Source organism: Pinus tabuliformis, chromosome 9 (assembly GCF_031772625.1).
Source record: "Pinus tabuliformis cultivar Carrire ecotype Pingquan chromosome 9, CPIR1, whole genome shotgun sequence".
NCBI classification, from domain to species: Eukaryota; Viridiplantae; Streptophyta; class Pinopsida; order Pinales; family Pinaceae; genus Pinus; species Pinus tabuliformis.
This window is the reverse complement of record NC_142307.1, coordinates 1,299,242,401-1,299,269,537: the sequence shown is the minus strand read 5'-3', so window position 1 is coordinate 1,299,269,537 and position 27,137 is coordinate 1,299,242,401. Positions and strand designations below refer to the sequence as shown.

Here is a 27,137-nt window from a genome sequence, read left to right as displayed (position 1 = left end):
CTGTATATCAGTAAAATATCTTTGTACTATTGTAAAACAACAACAGCATTTGAAGAACAGATCAGCAAAAAAGTGTTAAATTTTTGGTTAATACGCTGCCCAGCCGGTTTTGAATGACTCGGCCGTTTTTTGAGGGGACCCGGCCGGGTTGACCGGGTCAGCTATGACCCGGCCGAGTCATTGGCTGACTCGGCCGAGTCATAGCTGACTCGGCCAGCCGAGCCGGGTCAAAGGCCGGGTCAGAATTTTTTTTAATAAAACGGAACGAAACGGCCGTTTCCGTTTCGGTACGGCCGTTTCGTAAAACACTGGTCTATATAGATTACAACCTTCGAGGACAAAACCCACCTTTTGTCGAATAGTCCAGTTGCGCCATCAACTGCTTCAACATCGGTAAAGGACCACAAAATTTGGCACAAGCCCGCTCTAGGATCCCAAATAAACAACTAAATTAATTGTGTTCCCACCACTGCCCAAGTTTTCCCGCCATCGTCTACTGCACGATGTCTGTTTGGCTCACCAGCAGAGCCCTCCTAGCTACCCAAGCGAGAGCTACCATCCGAGACCTTACTGTTCATTTCCCAAATAGCTATACCGGTTCCTGCCATCATCGCTTGCAAAATAAAAACTGTTGTTCTCTCTAGAAAATTCCCCATCCAGCCTCTCGGCCAGTTGTACTTGCATGCCCAATTATTCATGACTGTTGTGTGAGAGAGTGTGGGAGCCCTAATAAGGCACATGCCTCATCATTCACTCCCATCAGGGAGGCTTTATCTTCTTCTACCAAGCAGGTAATATTGGCTATGTCTCCTAGGTCTAAGTTTGATTAGCTTAGAGTCGAGTGCCAACAGATGGTGATGTTCCGATGGCCCTCCATCGTGCCCCAATTTGCCAGCTAATCTGCCACCTTGTTCCTTGCTCGCAAAGTGTTCATTGTGGTTACATATGGAAATAAGCGAATGATATCCTTGATCTTGGAGGCCTGGGATTCTACTTGCCAACTGTTGACTATTTGCAAAGATGGAGAGCCATCTATAACCTTTTGGGCCATTCGGATGACCAGACTTGAGTCCCCTGAGATTTGGATCTTGGGAAAGCAAGCTTCCGAGCTAGGAGGAGCCCTTTTTCAAGAGTTGTTAGCTCTGCTACGTTATTGGTTGTGGATCCACAATATCCTGCAAAGATACCCAAAGGGTTACCATCTTGGTCTCTTAGTATCCCACCATACCCTGCCAGCCCGGGATTGCCTTTAGAGGCACTGTCGAAACTGATTTTGACAAATCCCTTCGGGGGGGGGAATAAAAAATGGAAGGGGACTTTACTTGGAAACCATTTTTGGGTGGAGGTTGTTGGATCGTCATTGCTTGGGAAAAGTTCAATCTATGAAGGATAGCGGCTTCCTCTCGGTCTACCTTCTAGTCGTCATCCGTCATCAATCTGTCAGAATAGTCTCATGGATGTTCTCCTTGGTCTTTTGCCAGATTGTCTGTGTCAATAGTTCTTGATCTTTAAAGATGAATTTGTTATGTCCCTTCCACAAGTTCCATAGGAGGAAACCCATCACTAGCACCCAGGGTTTGTTTCCGATTGGGTTTTTGAATAGAGCAACCCTCCATTGCTCCATGGTGTTGCGCAGGTTGTCCCTCATGTGATCCGAATGGCCGAAGGTGTTGTGCACTTTTGTCCATGGGATGTCAGCTTCCGGGCATGAGTTTAACAAGTGTTTTGTCATTTCCACACTCATTTTACAAATTGGACATCTTGATGGTCTAGTGTACCCCTTTTTGAGTAACTGGTCCCATGATAGAAGTCAATTGCGCCCAACTAACCATAAGAAATGTGAAACTTTTAGCCAGAGCTTTAACCCCCAAAATTTTTCCCATATTGTCTCTTGAGGAAAGGAATTATGGTTTGTCATGATATGGTAGGCCTCCTTAACAAAAAAGGACCCTAACGCCCGATATCCCCATCTTAGTTTGTCTAGGGAGGAGGTTATGGGGATTCTTTTGGCTTGAAGGATTTGTTTAAAGGTTACCCAGTTTTTAGGGGTTTCTTCCAACTGTCAGTCCTCTTCAGTTTTCCATACTCTCCATTCATTTTGTGGGTTTCTTTCTCTCCCATAATCTATAACTATCTTTGTATTTTGATGACTTAGCACTATTTTTATCTCTAGCAGATCATTGTTCCTATCCATTCATGGTAGTTACTGCCACAACTCTTCCCATAAGTAAGCAGAGGTCCCATCTTGGATTTCCCAGAAAAAGTGATCTCGGATGAGATGGTTGTTTCGTCAAGCCAGGTTCCATAGTGTTGATCCCATTGGTAACTCTATCATTCTCAGAGTCTCTATTGGATTCCGCCCCAGACCATATTTCATAGTCTAGATGCATTTCCACTGGTCATGGCTTTCCCGAATCTATCACCAGCGTAGTTTTGCCCCATGACATTCTTGAGCACCTCTGGATTCCTCAATCCCAGACCCCCGCGAGCTTTCAGGAGGCATAGTTTGTCCCAAGCTACCAATGCCCACTTCCTTTCCGAGTTGGTCCCCTGCCACAAAAATTTTCGAAAAATGGAGAAAATATCTTGATAAATACTCTTAGGGGCAGGGAGGAACGCCAATTGGTATATGGGAACTGCCTTCAAAAGAGTTTCCTTGCTTGCTAAATTCAACACTTGAAATGTCCAATTTGACAATTTCTTTATAAGCTTGTTGCATATCTCCCTCCAACATGCAGATCTTAGGGGATTTTCCACTAGGGGAACCACTAGGTATTTCATAAGGAGAGTATCTATAGAGAATCCCATAATTTGATCTAGGTGGTGCTGAATTTGGTTAGGAAATTGAAAAAATATAAGTTTCATTTCTCTTTAGTGACGATCATACCCGAGGCTTCTTGGAAATCTGCTAAGATATCGCCCAGGGCATTGGATTCTCTAACCGTTGGCTCTCCATATAACAAATTGTCATCAACAAACTATTGGTGAGTCATTGAGAGCTCAGATCCCAGAACTTTCAAACCTTTCACCTTACTAGAACTGGTTGCTCCACTGATGAGGCACCCAATCCCTTAGCTGCTATGATGAATAAGAAAGGAGAGATGGGATCCCTCTACTGTGGTCCCCTAGATGATTTGAAGGTGCTTGTGGGCAACCCATTTAGGAGAATGGAAAAGAAAGGAGTGGAAATCAAAGATCGGATCCAGTCCTCTATGAATCCAAAATCCTTCAATATATTGGAGAGAAACTTGCAGCTCAGGCGGTCATTGGCTTTGGAGAGATCTAGTTTGACCAACAATCTCGGTTATTTGTTTCTTTTTAACAAGTGGATGATCTCGTGGGTTGATACGATTCCATTAAGAATTTGTCTACCCTCCACAAAACTGGATTGTTCTAAGTTGATGATTGGGTGTAAGAGGGGTTTCAATCTATGAACTATAAATGAAGATAGGATTTTGTATATTACATTACAAAGGGCAATAGGACGGTATCTGCTAGGGACGTTCGCTGCATTTGTCTTCGGGATTAAAGTGATGAAAGTTGCATTCAAACCTGACCGAATTTTCCTTAGACTACGAGACACCTCTACCAATTCCATGATATATGTCCATGAAGTGCCAACAGGTCTTATAGAACTCGGAAGTAAATTCATCCGGGCCTGGTGATTTATTGGAGGGAAAATCCTTTACTACTGCTTCTAGTTCTTCAAAGGAGACTCTCCTCATCAGCGCCACATTCTTCTCCTCTAATATCAAGTGAAGGATATGCTTCGTAATCTGCTTGATGGCCTCTGATTTGTCTTGTTCTCCTTTAGACAATAGGGAGGAAAAGTAAGAGATCAGTTCTTGAACCATGTCTTGATGATTTTCTAGCCTCGCTCCCTCTTTTGAGGTGAGAGAAACAATCCTATTATTTTTCTATGGTTGATAAACATCAGTATAAGAATCTGGAGTTTCTTTCACCCTCTCTTAGCCATTGTATGCATGATTTCTTCCTCCATAAGACCTCTTCTTGTTGACGACGCTCTTCTATCTCGTGTACAAGTCTTCCTTCCCCCTCTGCTAGGACTTTCGTTCGCCCTTCCTTTATGATTTGGCTTTGGATTGATTCCAGTCTCTCTTTCAACTTTTTCTTCTCAGTGAAGATGTTGCCAAACACTTCTCTGTTCCATGTTTTGATTTTGAGCTTGAGCTCCTTGAGTTTACGCTGGAAGACTTGCATCTTATTCACCTCTTTAACCTCTATTTCCTTCCACCATTGTTCCATTTTATCCATGAACCCAGGGTGCCTAAGCTAGAAGCTCTCAAACCTGAATGGTCTATTTTTTGGGGATTGCTTCAAATCTATGTCCAGACTGCACCCTAAGCTAGAAGCTCTCAAACTTGAATGGTCTATTTTTTGGGGATTGCTTCAAATCTATGTCCAGACTAGTCGACTAGTGATTCGATCCCAAAGTTGGAAGAATAACTGCCTCCATGTAGTTGTCTTTGAGAAATAAATCTTCTGAGATGAGGAATCTCTAAAGTCTACTAGCGACTTGATGCTTACCTCCCCTCCTGTTATTCCAAGTATAGATTCCATTTTGAATCTCCACATCTGTGAGTTTCAAGTTCAAAAGTGTGTCATTGAACATACCTGAGATTGAATTTTCCCGCCTAACGTTGCCTTTCTTCTCCTCCAGGTTGTGGATCATATTGAAATCACCCCCTACGATCCATGCATCATTCGGGACGGATACTCGAATAGCATGCAACTCTTTTAGGAATTGTTCTTTCAGGTTAGCGATTGGAGGCTCGTTGACAGTGGTTAAGCTAAACTAGTCTTTCGATCCGATGCATTTGAACCTGCCGGACAGATTGTGAGTAGCTCCTACTTAGTCTTGAAAGAATACTCTGTTGGGGATCCCATATAATGGCAATCCCACCCAGTGTGCCTTTCAAATCCAAAGTTATGGCTTCGCTTCTTCTCCCACATCTTAGGAGGATTTCCATCATTTTCCCATTTGCAACTTTAATCTTCTGTAGGATCACTATGTCCAACTTCACCTTGTTGATTTTTAGTTTCAAAGAATGGAGCTTACCCTTGCTATTTAAGCCCTGAATATTCCAAGACACATTTTTCATTGAGTAAGGTGGAGGGTTCTAGGGAAGTAATCCATTAGTTGACCCATTTGGCCAAAATTGAGCAAAAATTCCCCTACTTCCCTTATGGATTTCTTTGTTGACTTTATCCCCTTCTTCCCTTTTTCAGAGGTGGATTGGTCTTGTTGGGATATGCTTTGTGTTCCCCCTCCTTGCTTGGGTTGTGAGATTGCGGGTCCCCTTTTGGTTTTGCTAGGCGTGTCCACCATTGTCCAAAAAGATTTTGGAAGTGGATCAACTGATTGGAAGGAATATCCTTGACATCTGCCTTTACCCATACTCGAAAAAATTCCAACATTGTTCTTTCATCTACTCCAAATCTGTTTTTCTTCTCTTCTACCTCCAACACTTTGCTGGTGTGTATGAGAACCTCCTTGAGTCTACGGTCTTCCTCCATGTCCTTTGGTGTTTTCCTCTTAGGCGTTGGTCTTTCCATGCCTTTGTTTTTTGGTTGGTCCACTTCCATGATTTGTAAGGCCGGTCGACCCTCTTGTGCTTCTACTTCTCCCATCTTTTCTACATCCCCTAATATGGTGAAGGGGTTTTCATCCACAGTTTTTTGTGTCTTCATTTGAGTTGTAGCTGGAGTTGGTGTTTCTCTGGAGGATTGGGTTATGTGGTTACCTTGTTGGGGCTATTGGTTCTGGACATTTCTTCCACGTTTTGTACCCACTGGTTGGAACCCTTCTTCATCCTTAGTTGTCATATTTTGTTGTTCCTCAACAATTGTGAGCGGGAAATCGTTGAAAATATGGTCATATTCATGGCAACAATGACACTTGAATGGCACATGCTCATAGTCAGGCGGTTGCGTCCAAACCGTGTCATGGTATTCTAGATCTATTGACTTCAACAGGGACTGAAAAATGTTCAGCATACGCTACATGTCTTCTCCATTTGGTAATTCCTGATATCTTCACAAAATCTCCAATTGCATTCCCTATACCTTCAAGTATGTCTAACGCCCAAATATTTTCCAGCAGGGAGAATAGTCAGACCCATACCAGGGCAACCAAAAATTGTTGCTTTTCTGGATAATAGCACTCTTCCCAGTAGTTGATGAATAAACCTGCATTGTTCATAAAGTATAGGTCGTTCTCAAACACTTGTTTTCAGTCCTCCAGATTTGCAAAGATAACTGTGAAAAAACCCTTTTCTCTTAAACGCAACTAAATTGGTCCCTTTGGGTTCCATTTAGCTTGGATCCATTGTACTATCTCTTGTTCCTTTGGTCATATGCCCATGAATTTGCAAATCAGGGCATGATCCTTCATAAACTCACGTGTTTTCTCTAGGCGATTATTAGTAATAGATTTCTTATCTTTACATTCCATAATTAATAACGTATGTATTTCTCAATAATATCTTTGCTGCATGATTAATTGGCTAGAGGTTAACTTTTTAATTATTAAAATTATGAAATATTACACATTTAAAAATTAAAGTTAGTTCAACCAAAATTAATTTTTAACTATTATAAAAATTTAAAATAATATCCTTAAGAACAATATCCTTAAAAGCTTAATAGTTATAATAAAAGCTACTTTGAAGGTAGGCATATTATTATATAAAAATTAAAATTAAAATTAATTGAGTGCAAAATATATATTATTATTAAGGTTTTAAAGGATTTATAATAATAATAAAAAATGAAAGGAAGTTAAGAATATTTCAAAAGGAAAATGAAAATAAGTTGGAATGGAGAGTGAGTTGGTTTTTATAGAATATATTTGGAATATATTTTAAGATTCCATATTATTTCATATTGTCATAATTTAGTGTCAATTTTTTTTTTACTTGTTATTAAAATGGATTTCTAAATTTAGTTTTACTTATTCTTAAATTGGATTAATTTTAGGGATGGATTAATTTTTATAAGATGTAAAATTTTAGTAATTTAATATCAATTCCACTGAATTTGTGAACAATCTTTGACAATTTAAAATGGAAAGAGGGAATTAGGAATGATAATGTGTATAAGGTAAGGTATTATATATAAATAAAGTGGAAATAAATACTACGAAGCAATTATAGATAACTATTTGCTTAATAAATTTCTATGGTAGAGGTATTATATATAAATGAAGTGGAAATAAATACTACGAAGCAATTATAGATCACTGTTTGCATAATAAATTTCTATGGTAGAGGACCCGTTGGACTACATAGCGTAGCTAGGTGGACCAAGTTTAAAGATCACATAAATACCATGTAGCATGCTAACATTGACAAGGTCAAGAGTAATAGATTAAGTTTTCTTTAAATGTAAATTTTAAATCTGGATTCAAACCGTTGACCTTAACAACACTATTACTTATCGCGGGGACAACGAATTGGCTTTGGAAAATACATTCTTGTTTCTGTAAAACTTTAGATTTTAGCATACTTGTAACTTGGTATGTTGATAATCATCGAGAAAATTGAGTTAAAATGTTAATAACACCTCCCATATTCCATAAAATTGCAAGTTGGGTTTACTTCAATCATAGACTTAAGTGTGGAGGAATGCAAAATCAATCTAGGGATCTGTTCGACTAAGTTAAAAGTTTATGTCACATCACTAGGAACTTATGACCTCGTCATAGGTATGGATTGGTTAGAAGCTCATCAAGCTTGGGTAGATTGTTATGGAAAAAGCATTATTTGTATAAATGATGAAGGAGAGGCAATACAAATCCAAAGTATCAAGAAAAAGGTATCTTTACGCTTCATCTCAACAATGAAAATGAAGCGTTTCTTAAAGAAAGGTTGTTCGGCATATGCAGTTCAAGAAGTAAGCAAAGAGAAAGGACCATCCTTAGAACAATATCCGGTGTTAGCCGAATTTCTGGATGTTTTTCCAAAGGAACTACCAGGATTACCTCCTGAAAGAGAATTGGATCTCACAATAGAATTGAAACCTGGTACATAACCAATCTCTAAAACACCTTACAGAATGACAACTCTAGAACTTCAAGAATTACAAATTCAGTTGAAGGAACTATTGGATATAGGACACATTCGACCCAATATTTCACTTTGGGGTGCTCCTGTAAATTTTGTGAAGAAGAAGGAGGGTTCCTTGCGATTATGCATAGACTATCAAGACTTAAATCGAGTTATAGTAAAGAATCAATATCCAATTCCTCGAATTGATGACCTCTTTGACCAAATGAAGGGAGAAGCCATCTTTTCAAAAATCGATCTATGATCAGGTTATTATCAATTAAGAATCAAAGAAAGTGATATATCTAACACTGCATTCCGAACACACTTTGGGCATTGTGAGTTCATTGTGGTACCATTTGGGTTGACTAATGCACCAACAATATTCATGAATCTTATGAATAGTGTTTTCCACAAATATCTTGATCAATTTGTATAAGTCTTCTTAGATGATATTGTCGTCTACTCCAAAAACGAGAGAGAGCATGAAGAACATTTACGGATAGTATTATCTTGTCTCGGAGAACACCAATTATATGGAAAGTTATCCAAGTGTTCTTTCTTTCGGGAAAATATTCATTACTTGGGTCATATTATATTTGGTGAAGGAATCTCAGTAGATCTTGAGAAAGTAAAGGCAATTATGGAATGCCGATACTGAAAAATACGCATGAAGTGCGGAGATTTATTGGTTTAGTTGGCTACTACCGAAGGTTTGTAGAAGGATTCTCCAAAATTGAAAAACCTATCACAACTCTCTAGCGTAAAGGAGTTAGGTATGAATGGACTGAAGAATGTCATAGAGCATTCTCTGAACTTAAAAGATTGTTGACCAGTGCAACAATCTTGCGAGTACCTGATATGGACAAAGATTTTACTATGTGTACTAATACATCCAAACAAGCATTAGGTGCAATATTAATAGAAGATAGAGGCGTAATAGCATATTCCTCAAGGAAATTAAAGCTTCATGAAGAACTCTACGCCACACATGATTTCGAGTTAGCCGCGGTAGTGATAGCTTTAAAGATATGGAGGCACTACTTGGTAGGGGGAAGCTTTATGCTCAAAATTTACCATCAAAGTCTACAATATTTGTTTACCCAACAAGATTTAAATGTTAGACAAAGATGATGCACTGAATTCCTCAGTGACTATAACTTTGGAATTTTCTACATAAAAAGGAAAGAGAATTTAGTGGCAGATGCTCTAAGTAGAAGACCAAGGATCTTTTCCCTCATAACTATCAAGGTAGACGTGAGGGAGCGAGTACTAGAACATTTCTTGAGAGATAATTGGTATTTAAATGTGAGATCTCAAAAATTTAAAAGAACCTAAGTTTGAGGGATATGAAATAGAGGATGATGGAATTTTGCGATTTCATGGAAGGATCTACATTCTTGATAATGAGGACGTTCAAGACACCATCCTTAAAATAATCCCATAGAACACTATATTGTGCACATCTTGGTGTAAAGAAAATGTATGCTGATACAAAGAAACTCTTCTTTTGGGCAGGCATGAAACACGATATTGTCCAGTTCGTTGTAAAATGTCTCGAATGTCAACAAGTGAAGGTTGACCATTGTCACCCAACAAGTCTCCTACAACTTCACGACATTCCTATGACCAAATGGGATATAATTTCCATGGGTTTTATTGTTGGACTACCTCTTACTCCACAAAGGCATAATTCCATTCTGGTTGTAGTGGATAAATTAACGAAAAGCGCATATTTTATTCCCGTAAAAGACACTTACGAAGTTGCTGATGTAGTTCGCTTATTTATAAATGAAATTATCAAATTTCATGGAGTACTTAAGAAGATCATATCAGAGAGAGACTCACGATTCACTTCAAGATTTTGGACTTGTATGTAATCAGCCTTAGGAACTCAATTAAATTTAAGTAGCAGAAAAGTACTTACCCTTAGTTGAATTTGTATACAATAACAGTTACCACATTTCAATTAGGATGCTTACATTTGAAGCACTGTACGACAGACCTTGCAGGACACTGTTAAGTTGGGACAGGTTAGAAGATCCAGTAATAGTGGAACTGGAATTAATTCAAGAGATGGAAGAACAGGTGAAACAAATTAGGCAACGATTGAAAGAGGCACAAGATAGACAAAAGAGTTATGCGGATGCACATAGAACAAATAGGAATTATGAAATAGGAGATCAGGTTTTCGTCCGCATCGAACCAAATAAAAACACTATTCGATTCGGAAAAGGGACAAAGTTGTCATCCCGATTTATTAGACCATTCAAAGTCCTGGAAAAGTTGGACCTATTGCCTATCATCTTGCACTGCCACCCCACTTGCATAAAGTTCATAATGTATTTCATGTATCTATATTAACACATTACATAGCTCACAAATCTCATAACCTTCAAGGGTTCGACAACTCAGGAACTGTCTGGTAGACCAAGTTAAGGTCCAATGGGACAAGTATAGCCTTGGATCAGCTACTTCGGAAGATACAAAGATCATATGTCAGAAATACCCCAACTTTTGTTAAATTTGAGGAACTTAAACCTATATTTTAATATTTACTTTACTTTAAATTAGATACTTAAAACTAGTTTGAGATGATCACATGTAAAAATGAATTTTTTATGTTACTGGAACATGATATATGTTATTTGCTTATTTCTACTGGTATGTGGATACCAATAGGAAATATGTTATTTAAATTAACATCTCTGAATTATGGATACCAATATGAAGTTTAGTAATTGATTAACCTTGCTATGAAGTCTAAATTATGAATTATGTTATTGATGAGAGAGCTACAACTTTATTTCATTTCTGCATATCAACATGGTCGATGAAATAGGGGTAAAAGAATGACTACAGTCTAATATGAAAGCTAAATAACATGCGCTGGATATGGCCAAGTATGTTACTGTGAATATATTGATGCATATGTTATGATATGTGGACAAGTGTTTACATTGCAGATAACATCATTACCAAAACGACCACGTGATGACAAAATTTCAAGAACAATTGAGACTCAATGAGATTCCATGATAGGGTGTTGACCTTGGTCCCACTAGGAGGGGTGGAGGTATTACCCACCGTTTATCCTCCAAAACCTGGAGTCATGGGAGCACTGTGCGAGTCACACTCTCCTAAACATGTGATGATGACTACCATATGCCTACTGAAAAATTAGGTCGACGTAATTGATGCTATCACCTTTGAGGTTAAAAATGGCTAGATCAGAATAGCTTATGCCATGGCATATTCTAGTAGAGGACAGATAGGATAGGAGCGAAAGAGATTATGAAGGATAGGGCAATTCTAGAACAGTTTGGGAGTCTGATCGGGGCTAGGCTTAACTATTAAAATTATAAACCTATCAATGTTCAAAACACAAATTTTAAAATATCCTCACATTAAATAAGTATTTAATCACGGAACATAATCCTTATATAACTGCACTAATTACTAAAATAATAATACACTATAATTACTGGTATACTATATAAACCTTAACTTTGGGACGAAGTTTTCTGAAGGAAGGGAGTATGTAATGACCCATTTCGGTTCTTAAGCAAAAGGATATTAGCATGTATACGATGTATGCATATGATAGCTACATATGCATACTATGCATATCTTGCACTAGTATACTTATTGAATAATTATTCAAATAACTAAATTATTTAAGAAGGGAAGCCTAAAAATTTGACACTCCCAAAAGACACATATTAAATATTTCATGATTATAAAGTTACTAAGTAAAATTAATACTTTCAATCCCCTTAATGTAAATATGTACAAATATTTATTTTTTAATATTCATTTTATATATATCTAACAATTGACAACTATTCATTTATTCTAAAAATTAAAAATTAAAGTTATGTATTAAGACTCATTTGTTAAAAGTTATAATTCTAATAAAATAAATTAAAATTTAAAAAACTCATTCTCCACTTTATATTAGCGTATAATGCCTTGAGGCAACATGTAACAAGTGACTAATGAATCAAATTGGATAAGGGCGATGGAAGAAGGCGGAAACCGTCTGAAGACAAGTATTTATCCATGCACAAAAGAATAGAGGAGGGGGGATTGGACAAAGGAGGAAAATTACAAAGAAGAGGAAATTCCATGCCACTGATAGAAAGAAGTCTGAGCTCAGCAGTCCTTGAAATTTTGGGCATGGGGGACCAGAGTACCTCAAATTCGAAGTACTTTGGAGTTGGGTACTGAAGGTGTGTCCAGTTTAGCTGGGAGGTTTTGGTCTTTTGGTAACGAGAGCAGGAGCAGGAGCAAGAGTAAATCAGAAGCATCTTCAACCACATAAACCCAGGCAGGTACCCAATATCAAGCTGATAAATTCTGATATTATGAATGTCGGTCAAATTCTTAAACAAGTTTCATATTATGTTTAAGGTAAATATTTGAGTAAATTATTTAAAACCTTACAAGACATCTAGGACAACCTTCCCTAACTGTCATTCAATCTCCCTAAATTTGAGTTTGGAACAAAAGTTAAAATGTGTGATCTCACAATTGTCTTGTGGCTGAGTCCTTTGTAGGAACGACACACGGGTTGTATTGAAGTCCTAAGGGGGTATCCTTAATGAGGCCTTAGCCTTCTTGCAACCACCTCACTCCTTACCAAGTTGAAGGTATTGAGGGAAAGTCAAACCTTAGATTAGGCATTTAATTAAAAATTACCAAGACCACTTGATCTCACACACTCACTAATAACATTTTTCAATTCTTGCATGCAATTGGTTATTATATAAGTTTGGAGCGTGGACATCTTGTTTTCTTACAAGTGTTTCATTTACATTCTTGTACTTTCCTATTTCATTTTCATGTGCTCATGTTAATTGTCTATCTTGAGCATCTCTTTTAAAGTACAAGCTTTCCTCTTACAAATCTTCTTGTTCATATCTCTAAGTTGTATATAATCTTCTTTGACTAACACTTGTTTTGCAGCTTCTCATTCTTGTATCTTGAAAATCATATTTCATTAGCAAGTATTGAGATTTTCTTATTGAGCATATATCTCTTGCAAGCCATATATTTATAAGGCACTAGCCTCTTACATTTGTCTTGCAGGATATCTTGTTGATTTCATTGAATCTATCTTGTTAATGTTTATATGCTCATAAACATTCATACTTGCTAAATTTTTCTCTAATTTATGTTCAAGTTATATTGAATGGTGATTTCTTTACTAACCATCTCCTAGAAATTGTTATTTCTAACAAGTTTTCCTTGAGATATTTTCCTTAGGGACCACCCCCCTTAGCTTACCTAGGAGAGAGCTTAAACGAAGAGAGTTGGGATCAGGTGACAACCCCTTCTCTAAGTGTTTCTCCTTTAAGGCCACACCTAGTGGGATTAAAGTTTTTTCCCACATTAATCTAGGTGTGCATCCTAGGAGACAACAGGGTGCATGTGAGGGGCAAGGCGACCTGAACAGTTTGGAGGTCAACTAGCACTTGTGGAGGCTATTTGTATTTTCATAACACATGATAATTTTTTCTCCTTTTAATGTCATGAGAAACACAACTTAACATAATGTAATTTTGATCAATACAAGCATGAAGAACATGCTAGGAACATAATGAATTTATTTTTCCAATTACAAAGATAATAATGACATTATGAAGACTGACCATAGCTACATTCTCCAAAACAGAAATCCCTTTAAGGCATAAAACAATATCAAAACTCCTTGACCAAGGTTGTAGGGATGACGTGGATGCAAAACTTTTCTGGTTTCTCTATGCTTGTGGCATACCATTCAATGTTCTTCACTCACTTTATTGGCATGAAATGGTTGCCGCCATCAATGGTGCCCCTAAAAGATATAAAAGCCCTGGGTATGACAAAGCTAGAACCGTGGGACTTGATAAGAAAAAGCCAAAATAAAAAATGCTTTAAGTAAACTCACAAATTCTTGGAATGAATATGGGGTATCCATTGTATCTGATGGTTGGACAAATGTAAAAGGCAAGCCATTGATAAGTGTTCCTGGTGTCTCTGCGACTATTGCAACATTTCATCTCATGACTACTCAAATAAGTTTAAGACCGACATCAACATTGCGGAACCGTTAATTCAAACAATTGAAAGTATTGGGCCATACAATGTCATCCAAGTCATCGTTGATAATGCTTCTAATTGTAAGGTAGCGGGAGCAATTATTGAGGATAGATACCCCAACATATTTTGGTTTGGGTGTTTGGTTCACACAATGAACCTTTTGATGCATGATATTATTAAGTTAAGGAACTTCAATACAAATGGATTGGTTCATTTTACGAGAAAGGAAAGAAAATGATAATATTCATTACCTTTCATAGCAATACCCATGGCATTTTCCGTAGTCACTCAAAGTTGGAACTATTGAAGATAGCAAATACTAGATTTGCTAGCTATTACCTTAGTTTCAAATGCCTTTTAAAGGTAAAATAGGCATTGGATGGCATGTTATCAAGTGAATCATGGAAAATATTAAAGGACAAGGCTGCAATGACATCTAACAAGGAAGATTTTCAAGAGGTGGAGGATACCGTTCTTGATGGTTAGTTTTAGATAGGTGTGAGGAATGTTTTGCAGTTCACCAAGCCCATTTAGAACATGATTTGTTTTGCAGATACATATGTTCCAGTGATTGGGGAGGTGTATGAGTAGATGGATAGCATTTTATGGTAAATAAAAGATGTTGTTGAACCGAAAGATCCCATCTTGTATGATCATATTCACAAACATGTGGTCAAAAGGTGGTATAATCTTATTGTTCCACTCCATGCCTTGGCGTATGTCCTTACGCAAAAATACTACTCTCTATCTTGGTTGGCCCAACCTGCACCTAGGGGTGGGGTTAGGAGAAAATCCCATACAGATCCAGATATACAAAATGGGTATATAACCACATTAGACAAGTTGGTGCCTGACAGGGAGGAGTGTGGCAGATTGTGTGGAGAATTAAGCAAATACTTCAGTTAAAATGGAGTGTTTGGTTCTTTGCATGATATTGATGATAGAGATATAATGGATCCTATTGAGTGGTGCAACATGTGTGGCTCCGGGGGCCTTTGGAAAAGTTGGCAGTTAAAGTGCTTTCATAGGTGGTTAATACTTCTTCTGTAGAGGGATGTTGGAGCACCTATAGCTTCATCCACAATGTCAAAATAAATTGCCTCAATGAAAACCGGGCAGAAAGCTTGGTTTATGTACACTACAACTTGAGATTGTTGACACATTATAGTGATCAGGGTTCATATGATAGAGCATATGTCACTTGGGACAACTCGGAGGAGGACAATTTGGAGGATGGAGCCTTACATTTGGAACAATTGGAAGCAAAACTTTTGAAAGATGAGGATGAAATAGCAACAATGTTGAATTTGTAACTATGGTTGGTCTTCATAATGTACATTTGGTCACTTGATGTAATTGTATTTATTATTGTAAAGCATATTTATAAATGCTTGAGTCAAAGGAAAAAATATTTTGAGTCAAAGTCCCATTGAGACTTTTTAAAGATGAAAATTTGAATTTTTGAAATGTAATTTTTGGCTCCAAAAGTGACAAGTCGGCTTCCCTCCAAGTCAAGTCGGCCCTGGCTCCAAAAGGCACCCATTCAACCTAGATATATCACTATATAAAGGCAGCACCTCCTCCTCCACTTGGGCATTCGATCTCTCACACACAAGACAAGTTCTGGCAAGCAAGCAAAGGACAAGAAGGACGAAATAGGATGAAGAAGGAGGCCAAAATCTCTCTTCTCTCTCTCTAGCGACTCGTACTTGTGTATTGATCTCTCTCTCTGTGGTTTGCATTTTTATGGGGAAATTGTTGCAGGGGGCCGAAATTTCTGGGGCAAATGACTATTGCAGGAGGGCATAAATTCTAAGTCAGACAAGCAAAGCGAATTGCAAGGTCAAATTGGGTGACTTGACTTGGAGGAGAAGATCAGGTTTGGCCATAGGTCTAGGTGCGTCTCTCATCGAACAAGAAGAATTTCTCTATTGAAGAGGTTGTTGGGTTTTTTCCTGTTGTGGGTTTTCCCAGGGTAAATTTTGTCTTCTTTTGTGTGTTGTGATCTTTATTGTTCTATTATTCTTTATGGTTGAATTTTTGAAGTATAATTGTTAAATTATATATTGGAATAAGTTAAAAGAAGATCTACATCAAAAGTAATTATCAGAATTTCAGAAATATTGTGCTAACCCTAATTGCACTAAGAAAATCAACAAGCAACAACATCAACAACCATGCCACCCCCATCATCCACTAGCAGTGCTCGAGTTGTACCAACTTTGCTTCCACCTCCGTCTGTAGCCTCACATGGAGGTCATGTGCCTTTTGGATTTAGATGTGGCCGTCCAACTATGCGGGAGGAGACTCCCAATAAACCACAAGAAAAGAAATTAGAAGTTTCTCGTGGCAAGAGGAAAATGCAGTAGATAATATATTTACTTGTCTTTTATAGTTTTTAGTACTTTTTATAATTATTGACTCTTTCATATTTATTATGGTATTTTTTGTAAACAATATATGACAATTTAAGTTTGATTTATTGGTAATGAATTATGAATATGATGCTTCGTGAAAGTTGAAACATTTCATGTTTGATATTCTTTGTTATTGTTTGGTAATGGCTACAAGTACAACTTTAGTGATGACAAATGTTATATTTTGAATTTTGAAACTTTGAAACTATAAGATTGATGAATCATGAAAATCGAGATATTGTAACTTGTAACTTGTGGACCTGTGGTTGATGAAGATTATAACTACTAGATGATTGATGTTATATGGTTTAATTCATGCTCTTATGCTTTTTATAACTAATTCATCATTCTACATACTTTTTTTGACATATATGCATCAAAATATATAAAAATTTATTATACAAAAATCGCTCCTGATTTGCTGCCAACCCGGAAGCGTCTGAAAATTGTTGCTCTCCACTCCTTCTTCCGCTTCCAAGCAGCCTTGAAAATGACCATGTGGAAAAGACATAGGTGTGTTGAAGACATGTGCTGGACAAGCCCTACATAGTGCAATAACCTCTACAAAAAGCAATGACTCCTCTAAACCATTTGTCCAAATAAATCCACCTCAAATCCTTCAATCCTACCCAAGATGAAAGGAAGTGAGAATGGTAAACTAAAAGGAGCAGGCATGGCTGGCCATTATAGGCCTAGGATACCATAATGCATGATCGACCACAGGTCTACAAGGCTCAAAACTTGCAAACCCTTGTCTTATAATAGTGTTGATTTGAAAAATGCATATTGGTACCTCCCAGGAGGTAACACCTAGTTCTCCAACATCTTCAACCAAGGTGCCTTGTGTTCCAAAAACAGTCGTGATCCAAACACATCTATGATAGTGAACAACTCCCTAATTCCATTTGTGCACCTAGCTGTTTCAATTCCATATCTGAGCATAACCTGCCAAAATGCACTACCTTTAGGAGTCCTGATCCCCTGCATTGTTGCTAATGCTACTCCCAAATGCTACATCTGAACCATCTCCAATGCTACTCTCGTCCCTTCTCAAGGTGCGAACACCTAAGATACCAAGAGAAGACCCTTCTTACCTCCGGGTTTCCTCCACATATATCTCTGGAAATTTTTTTAGCTTAAGATAGATTCATCCCTTAGGAAACACCGGCAAAACCAACAATAGTTGTGGCCTAAGTCACCAGATTCGGCGAACAAAATCATTGAAGTTCGAAATTCGTCGAATTTGAAAGGAAAACGAATTTAATCGTTCGAGTTCGTCGAATTTTATGGCAAACTCGAACTTAATGAAGAATTCGAATTTTTTGGCGAATAAAATCGTTGAAGTTCGTTTGCAGTTCAAACAAATTCGTTTAGGGTTGAAAAAAATTCGTTGAAGTTCGTTTTTTACGCGTGTTTTGCCCGGATTCATTGCGCGGGTTTCATTGTTCTCTAATCGCAACTTCGTCGAAGGGTTTCATTGTCTGCAGTCCTGTTCCCAATCCCAGCTTCCAAGTAAGTGATCCGAGCCTAATTTCTTTGTCACGGCTGTAGCCTGTCAGTGTTCAACTCAGACCCGGGTGGATGTATCATGTATCATGTATGATGTAGCGGCTAGCTTGTAGCCTGTAGGCTTACAATTTTTTATTTTTTTTTAAACCAATGCATGAAATTACATTTCAATGCTACGTATGAGACTCTGAGGGCAAGACGCATAATAAATAATGTTTAATTTGTAAGACGTAGTCACGACTGTCACATAGAGCCTAAGACTACAACTCTCACGGCCAAAATTGAGCAACACTGTTAAGTCCGTTGAAGCATCAAAGCTTTCCGATTGTTTAGGATTCAATTGAGCAACCTCAATAGGTTCATCGAATGGCTCCATACGCAAGTTGGAGGTTGGATTAGTAATAGAAATCAGTGCAAGTTTATATATATATGATTAGAAACAATTTCATCACAGTACTGAGCTCAATACTGAATTTTAAGACGCATGTACACGAACATTAACACAGGTATGGGTTGATGTCTGTGCGAAACATATTATTTCACCTGCTCCATGATCCATCCTAGAAAAGGTATGTATTTTGTCAAAAGATCTTAAGACAGTGCTGTGTCAAAGAAAGACAACAAAGAATATCCAGCTCCATTGATAAACAAAATGAGGAAAATATATCCTGATCTCAATGGAAGAATATTGGAAATATTGATATCTGTTTTGGAGGATAAAGATTTGTAGGATGATAGGTGTTTTGGGTCCATTAGCACCTTCGATACTTGACAAACCCTAGAACACATTGATACAAGTTACAACAGAGCAGCAATCTTGAGACATTTAGTTCATAGATTAATCTCAGAATTAGTATTCATTTCCAAATCATAGACATTTACATCACTCACCCATGTCTTAATTAGGAAAAAATGCAAACCATTAGCCTACGTTCGGAGAGATCAACATAGCACTGAGTTTATGACAACATCTTATATGTTTTGTCTGTGATTTCCAAATCATAGACATTTACATCACTCACCAGTGTCTTAAAAAGGAAAAAATGCAAAACATTAGCCTACGTTCTGAGAGATAAACATAGCAGTGATAGCACTGAGTTGATGACTATGACAACATCTTATCTGTTTTGTCTGTGACCATTTCAAGATCACAGACATATCACTAGTCCTATACGCATGTCTTAAAACAAAAATGATGAAACAATATGTATTAAATTTTATGAGAAATATTTATACACAGAACTGACTCAATGACCATGTCAACAACAGTTATGCTTGTCATCCAGAAAAGAAGAAACAAATACAGTGCTTAGTCAACAAGATATCCACTAGGCTATTAAATTGTCTTGAAAAAAAACAGAAACCATAAACAAATACAGTGCTTAGTCAACCAGATATCCACTATGATATCATCTGGATACTACATCACTGTCATATGAAAATTCTAAACTGTTATGCCAACAATCCTTTTGAAAATGCTCAACTTTTCTAGTCTCTGTTCTCTTGCTAAGCCAAAAATTTAGTTGAATTTGACTTTAAATTGATTATATATATATATATATATACACACATTTTTTTTTCGAATTTCTATATGTCGAACTTTATTGACAAAATTTTAGTTGCCGAACTTTATTCGAATTTCATGGTCGCCGAACTCGAACTCGAACACGAACCTGGTGACTTAGGTTGTGGCATACTAATGCTGCCAGCATGCCTTACACCACAATGAGCTTCTCTGCCAGTGATGCATCCCTTTGTGATATTTCTATACCTTACTTTTCACATTTGGTACAGTCTAGCCCCAGATATCCCAGCAGAAACATTTCCCAAAATAGTGGACCACATATCCTTCTGTTGTTCTCTAATGCTTGCTTGAGACTTGACCATCACTTGGACATCAGATTCTATCTGTTTCACTCATATCATACCTGGATGCTTAACCAATTTTAATATAAGAGAAGCCATAATTTCCTCATACGTTGTATACTTTCCATCCATTACCACTTGATTCAAAGGGTTTCATCAGTTGCATGTGATGGACGTTAGATGTAGGGTGACAATACACACATTCATCCATTTACCCCAAATTCAAATGACTTCAATAACAATAACAGTTGACTCAAACTGGGTAGTCAACCCATAGTACAGAGGTTAGCTGGATGGCTTCATTGTAGCAGCAACTAGGGCATTGAAATCAGCCAGGTCTGGTTACTAAAAGATAGGAAACCGGTTAATGCAATTAGTGCATTGTTGGTCAAAAAGTATGAAGACAATTGTAATTATGTTTGACAGGGGGAGTCACACTGATGTACATCGAGTGACTTGTTATTTTATGATTGCTACTAGGGTTTGTTATTCAATTATGCATTCACAGTTAAAGAAGGATTTGATTGATTATCTTACAATTGCTATTGGGATTTTGTTGATCAACTATTCATTCCACCTGTCCGATTTCATCAAAAGAGTTCTCGATTAACTTTTTCTCAATGCTGTTCAATTTGAGGTTCAAATTACTCTGTTATATCTTCTTTGGTTTGAGAGTCAGATGCCCACTTTTGTTTGACAGGCATGCAATTGATCTCCACTCGCTTCTAAGCTTGCAAATAAAATTAGAAAACTTGTGCTTTCTTTTTTTTTGCCTATTCTGTTTAGCCTTCTGCATCATTTACTACATTTTGTTGAGTTCTTATAGAGCTGGAAGGCATATAGCGGATTCACAACTCATCGCTTATAGCATAGATTCCCTTTCCTGTTACTATGTTCATAATGTTAGAAATTTAGAATACTCACTATAAATACCTGAACTGTCAAATAATTGACTGTAAGCATGGATGTCGGATGAAGTGAGAGCAATTATTTTCCAATGAAGGTCATCCAAGACATGAAATTAACATTGAGAGAGGCACCAATATAGGTTGGATCTCAGGGATCCTTACACAGTTCCCTTTTAAATTTTTGAAAACTGAATTTTGCATGGTTCTCGATTTTGTTGGTGGGATTCAGTGGCATGAGAGTAAAGGTAGACTTTCTGAATTTAATTTTCTTTACAAATTCCCATACATAGTCCAAGATATGTTGTGTATAATGTTTGTCTTTGGCTTTGTACTGATAAGATAGATGGAAGCTGGCTGATATTGTCTTCTGAGTGTCATAAATAGCTATCACACAAAATGATTTCACATGTTTTCCTGTAAAATAATCTCAAACTTAAGCTTCTGGGTTTTGGTCAGTTTGTTTTCATATTTGGAATTCCTCGAGTTTTTTGAAGACCTCTTGTTGTAGATGTAGATCAGATTTGCAATTTATGACTCACTTGTAAGGCTGTTTTATAGTTTATCTATCTAGACGTCTATCATTGTCTTTTTACAGTATGAGATTTGTTTTTGATCATAGGATGGTGTCTTTTCTAATGCAGCATCTAATGGATTATTTTACATTCAAAGCAGTCAGGACTGTCCTTGGACAGCTCTATGAAATGAATCCTACTCAGTACAGGTGGTTTTACAAGTAAGTGTATCAATTCAATGTGATATCTCTTTCAATTTATATCTTCTTAGTAACTGATTTACTAGTTGAGATTTGTTGTACATGCTTTTTTTGGGTATCATACATGTACCCGACTTGCAATGTACTCATAAACCTGTTTGTGGGAGAATCAATGGTCTTCAAGCAATTAGGTTGTGGTTTTGCATTCATCCCTTCCTGCTTTTTTCTCTTAGTTTATGTTCAGTTATCTCCTTTAAGGCAAGTTGATTGCCGCTTCTTACAGAGGCATATATAGTTTAGAGAAACAATGATCGCATTCATTTGGTTACTCTTTATTTGGTGATCTTCCATATGTGCTAAAGTTTGTTATATCATGTGCACGCAGCTATGTGGTTGACAGCAAACCCAACGATGGCAAAAGATTCCTTCGTGATCTTGTAAAGGTAACATTTAAAAATGTTGAGCATATTTGCATTGACTAAATATGTTGAGAAACACACTGCCTTCTTGTCCGAATATCTGCACGCAGATTTTGCCGCTAATCAGGCCTGCAGAGTCATTAATATAAGCTTTTTAATGTGTGAAATATGAATGCAAATCTCTTCCCGAAATAAATAAGCATTCTCTTATCAGGAGAGGCAAGAGTTGGGCGAAAGGGTGATGGTAACTCGACTACATTTGTTCAACAAATGGGTTAAGGTAGGTTTTCTAGATTTTAAAATGGCCCTTTTTTCAAAATCTCTGTTGACACCTCAGCTCTTCAACAGTTCTATTTTTCACTTTTGTAAGGATTTTCTTATATCTTGTGAATGCAAAATACAAATTTGATAATGGAGTAAGATAAATAGCCAACGATATCTGACCTTTTCCGCTTTCCCTTTGTTGCCTTCTTTTACTGGACTCTGTCAAATTTCGATTTTGCATTGTTGTAATGTTGAAATCAGTTTGTTGAGATTGCATACTGTGAGTGTCCGGAGGTTTAGGACACCTCTGAATCCATCTGTGGCATAGGCAACATCGATTTTAGTCGATTCCTGCATGTTTTGGCTTGCCAGATTAGGGTTATACCTCATCGGAAAAGGTGGAAATCGTTGGCTAGTTATCCAGCTTCATTTTGTAACCAATATGAAGTATCAAACCAAATGTCACAACTCCCTATCTTAGTTTTTCACTGTTTGGTTTTGAACTTCTGACTTTCCTGATTAGATGCACATACATTCTCTGTTTTGGTTTGCTAGAGGTACAATCATGTGGACATGCATCGGGCAATTACTGACCAGAACTTGGAGTTAATGCGAGAACGGCTTGTTGAAATAGTGAAATGGCCTTCTGATAATAATGATCCAGATTCCTTGAAGGGTGGTTGAGACTCTTGTTTGATTTCTTGTATTTCAGTTTTACATTCTGAGATGGGGGCACATTTTATGTATATTTAAGGGATTATTAAGGTCTACATGGCAAGAGTCTCCCTGAATGCCAAACAATGCAGTGATTATTTTAATGAGACAGAGCACCATGAGAAATGCATTCCATCCATTTCATGACCCACGGGGTCAATTTCACATTACAATTACATGTGGTTTGTGTAAATTACATGATGATTATTAATGCATATTAGTATTCGAGTGTCTAAATTACTAAGTTTGATAAATCTTGTTTTTCAAATCACCGTGTCCTTCTAGAATCTGACATCCCTTCTGCTGCTGCACAAACATAGATATGAATTTTATTCATCTTGTTTTTCAAATCACCATGTCTTTTAGTATCATCCCTTCTGCTGGTGCACAGATGTATTATAGGAATTTTGTTCATTTTGGTTTTCAAATCACCCTATCTTTTAGTATCTGACAATCTTTTCGCGTGTGCACAACTTTATGACATAAATGAGATCACCCTGTTAGATAATGTTGAGAAGGTGGAATGGATTTATGTTTGACTTATCAAATTTATTGTAAATTTCTTATTTTTAAATAATCAGTAGTGGATAATATTTTTAGAAGTTTTGTATATAAAATATGTTCATTATTAAGTTTAATTATTTATTGTCGATGTTGTTGGACATTTAACTAGTTTCAGGTCAAGTGATGCACAAGTTTAATGTCAAGTGATACACAAGTTTACTAGAGATGTCATCTGTTAATATGGGCAAAGTATCGCTTGAATTTCCCACAAACTTTTCCTTCAAAAGAAGATAAAAATGCAATCTCAAACTTAAAGAAATAAGACTTGTTACTACTCAAATTCTCTCATAAAAGAAAAAGTCTTAACCTTGATAGGAGAAACAACTCTCAAGCAAGCCACCATTTGTCACTTTGGTGGACTTGCTCTACTCTATAGACTTAGGAAGTTACCTAAGTTTAGAAGCTAATCCCTATGATTTAGCGAGCCAAATTTGTTATAATGATGCGAGTGTTTTTATAGGTTTAAAATACTCTTTAGACTAAGGAAGTTACCTAAGTTTAGAAGCTAATCCCTATGATTTAGCGAGCCAAAATTGTTATTATGATGAAGTGTTTTTATAGGTTTAAAATATTATTAAATGATCATTTTGCATTATGTAAGTAAGTGTTTAAGCGTGCAAATTGTTAAATTCTCAAATGAATCATGAGCCAAATGATTATCTAAATTATTAAAAAAGTTTCAAAAGAATCACGAGCCAAATGATTATCCAAACTATTAAAAAAGTTTCAAAATGTGTTGATTCCACTCATAGGTTTAAAATATTATTAAATGGTCATTTTGCATTATGTAAGAAAGTGTTTAAGCATGCAAATTGTTAAATTCTCAAATGAATCATGAGCCAAATGATTATCTAAATTATTAAAAAAGTTTCAAAAGAATCATGAGCCAATTGATTATCCAAACTATTAAAAAAGTTTAAAAATGTGTTGATTCCAACCAATGTAACAAGTGCTAAATTGTCAACAGTCAAATGAGAAAGAAAAATACTAAAAATTCCCAAATAATGTTAGAAAGAAAAATACTAAAAATTCTCAAATAATGTTAGAAAGTGATGAACCTGTGCTAAATTATCAACAGTCAAATAAGAAAGAAAAATACTAAAAATTCCCAAGTAATGTTAGAAAGAGATGAACTTAATATACCAAAATATTAGACAGATTTACTTGGTCATTAATCATACAAATTGTCAATCAAATTTCCAATACAAGTTCATAAATAAATGATCAAATACTTTAATAAATTGACTACTATTAACAATATCAATCATAAGTCTCATGAAGAAGTTAGCGCTAATAATTTTGATCATTTTCCAAAAACATATAAAACAATAATAATTGAGTTTTGTTATTAATATGAGACATGACAAAGTGAGTTCATCCATCCATGCAATTATATTAGTATATTATAGAACATTACAACAAACTAATAGACCATCACGTTAAGCCATGTAAATCAACATTTATCATAGATTAGAATATTTGTTAGAAATTTAGATTTTGTAATGAAAAAATATGTGAAATTCAGAATTTATGTTTGTTGTAATACCATTTAGCTAATACCATTTAAACCATACCTAGAAGCATTGACTGCTCTAAATCATTGGAAAAAAATCCAACACAATAAGATGGATTTTTCAATGTTGAAGCTTCTAAGTTTACTTAGTTAGAAACCCTCCATGCACTTTATCTGATTTATTCCTACCTACTTGTTATTTTTCTTAACAAGTTATTTACAATGTAAATACTGAAAATAAACACTAGTGCATGTTCAATATATTACAGATGAACAACTAAAGGAAACATAAACAATCACACCATATGACACCATTATTTTTGGACTAATATCTCCGAAAAAAACTCAATATGGGAAAACCGGTGCAACTATCTGAGGGTTTTCTTATTAAGCAATATCAGAGTACAATTTGGGTGTCGAAACTGGCTTACCCAACAGAGAATTTCCTTGGCAGTAATACCTCTCAGTTTCTGCCAAATCTCCTGGCTGAAACCTCGGATAATCCTTTCGGCAGCTACTCAACACCAATTTGCCCCAGAAACCCCAGCATCAGCCTCTTTCTGGATTGTGTTAGCCCCTCTCTGACCCACACTGGCCTTGCGTCACCCCTGATGGGTCTGCGTCAGCCTTAGGAGGCCCTGCGTCAGCCCTCTGGCCCTATGTGTCAGCAACGCTGGCCTCTCTGAGGCTCTGCGCAGTTCCCGACTGCCTTTGCGTGTCCCTGCGTGAGCCCTGATTGGCTCTGCGTCATTCTCCCCAGCTATCGCACTGCTCTCCCGGAACTATCTCTGCCTCTCTGTACTCAATGCCCCTCAGCGGCAACTCCCAATCACTAATTCTATCTCTCTTAGCAAACCCCACTCTAGAGAATAAATCATTGATCACTCTGGTGTATTCTCCAAGTGACCATCAAGCCTCCTCGTATACTTTTCTTGTTGACATATCAATGGCTAAGATTAAGTGCCTAATCAACGGCTAAGATTAGATTTGGTTTGATCCATGTATTTTGGACCATTCTAACACAGTTTCATATCAATCCACATTAATATTTTATTTTCCCTACTCCATTAAAAATATTAATTATTTTGATATCTTCTGAACTGTTTAGAATCTGCGCAAACCCTTTCTAGGTATTGGAGATCTCATGTGCCCCAACCTCTCCACCAAATTTCGTGGCTAGAGCACATCTGATGCTACCCCAAATCAACACTCTCTCTTAGTGAAGACTATGCTCTAGCAATACTCACTGAGTATTACTCTGATCATCTGGCATCGGTCTCTGTGCTGATGTTAGGCCTTCCTGCCCAACATTTTCTGCACTGCTGCATCTTGTACTACTGCCCATGTCTCTGCCACAGCCACTGCTGCATCTGTACGACAACTCCCTCTGCATTTGTGCTACTACTGGTCCTTTCTCCCAACACTACATCTGCACTGCACCTCCTCTCATCATGTTGCATCGTGCTGCCCACTGCTGCACTGCAACTCAGTTACTGAGAAGTAAGTAATTGATCTCCTAATCTGACCTTCCTGTTGGGCTAGAGACACCTACTCATGCTAAAGCTCCCTCTGTCGCTCCATCGCATCCGTCTCTACCCGACTCAGCTAATCCTGCTACTCCTCTTTGGGGCTCCCGTAGCAAGGTTTAATCTAAGAGGCTGGGTACCTCGAGGATCCTGCCCCTCATTGCCTGTAGTTTTCCTGACTACAATGCGATGTCTCCCCACTTTTTCTCAAGTGGTGCATGTGCACTCATGGCACAGTCATCGTCTATCAAAACTTCCTTCTCTACCCGTGCTGGCGCTGCCTTAGTTTCGGAAGACTCTCCTTTGCTCTTCTTACTCGGACACTGGGTCGCATAATGACCTAGCGCCCCATAGTGGAAGCACTTGATCTTGGAGAGATCTTTCTTCTTCTGCTTTTCCTGCTGTCACTCAGATGCTAGGGCCGCGTCTTCCTCCTCCTGCTTGACTTTGATCCCCTTGTTGCTGCTATCCGTCTTCAACTATCGTCTGATCTCTTCCTGGCGAAGAGTTGTCGACATCTCGTCCCAAGGTGGGAGAGTCTCTTTGCCCAGTGTAATCTGGACAAATACCTCCCA

At 37.3% G+C, this 27,137-nt stretch overlaps 1 protein-coding gene across 1 annotated transcript in view; it reads left to right on the top strand.

Annotated features, from left to right (window-relative positions):
- The window catches only part of LOC149153320 (chaperonin-like RbcX protein 2, chloroplastic), a 121,054-nt gene extending 97,858 nt beyond the window's left edge, over nt 1-23,196 (top strand). The window contains exons 3-6 of the mRNA XM_089441101.1: nt 21,492-21,583; nt 21,948-22,005; nt 22,196-22,261; nt 22,801-23,196. Coding sequence (XP_089297227.1) covers nt 21,492-21,583; nt 21,948-22,005; nt 22,196-22,261; nt 22,801-22,929 — 345 coding nt within the window. The 3' untranslated portion in view covers nt 22,930-23,196. The remainder of the gene's footprint in view (nt 1-21,491; nt 21,584-21,947; nt 22,006-22,195; nt 22,262-22,800) is intronic.
- Nucleotides 23,197-27,137: the final 3,941 nt, after the last annotated feature.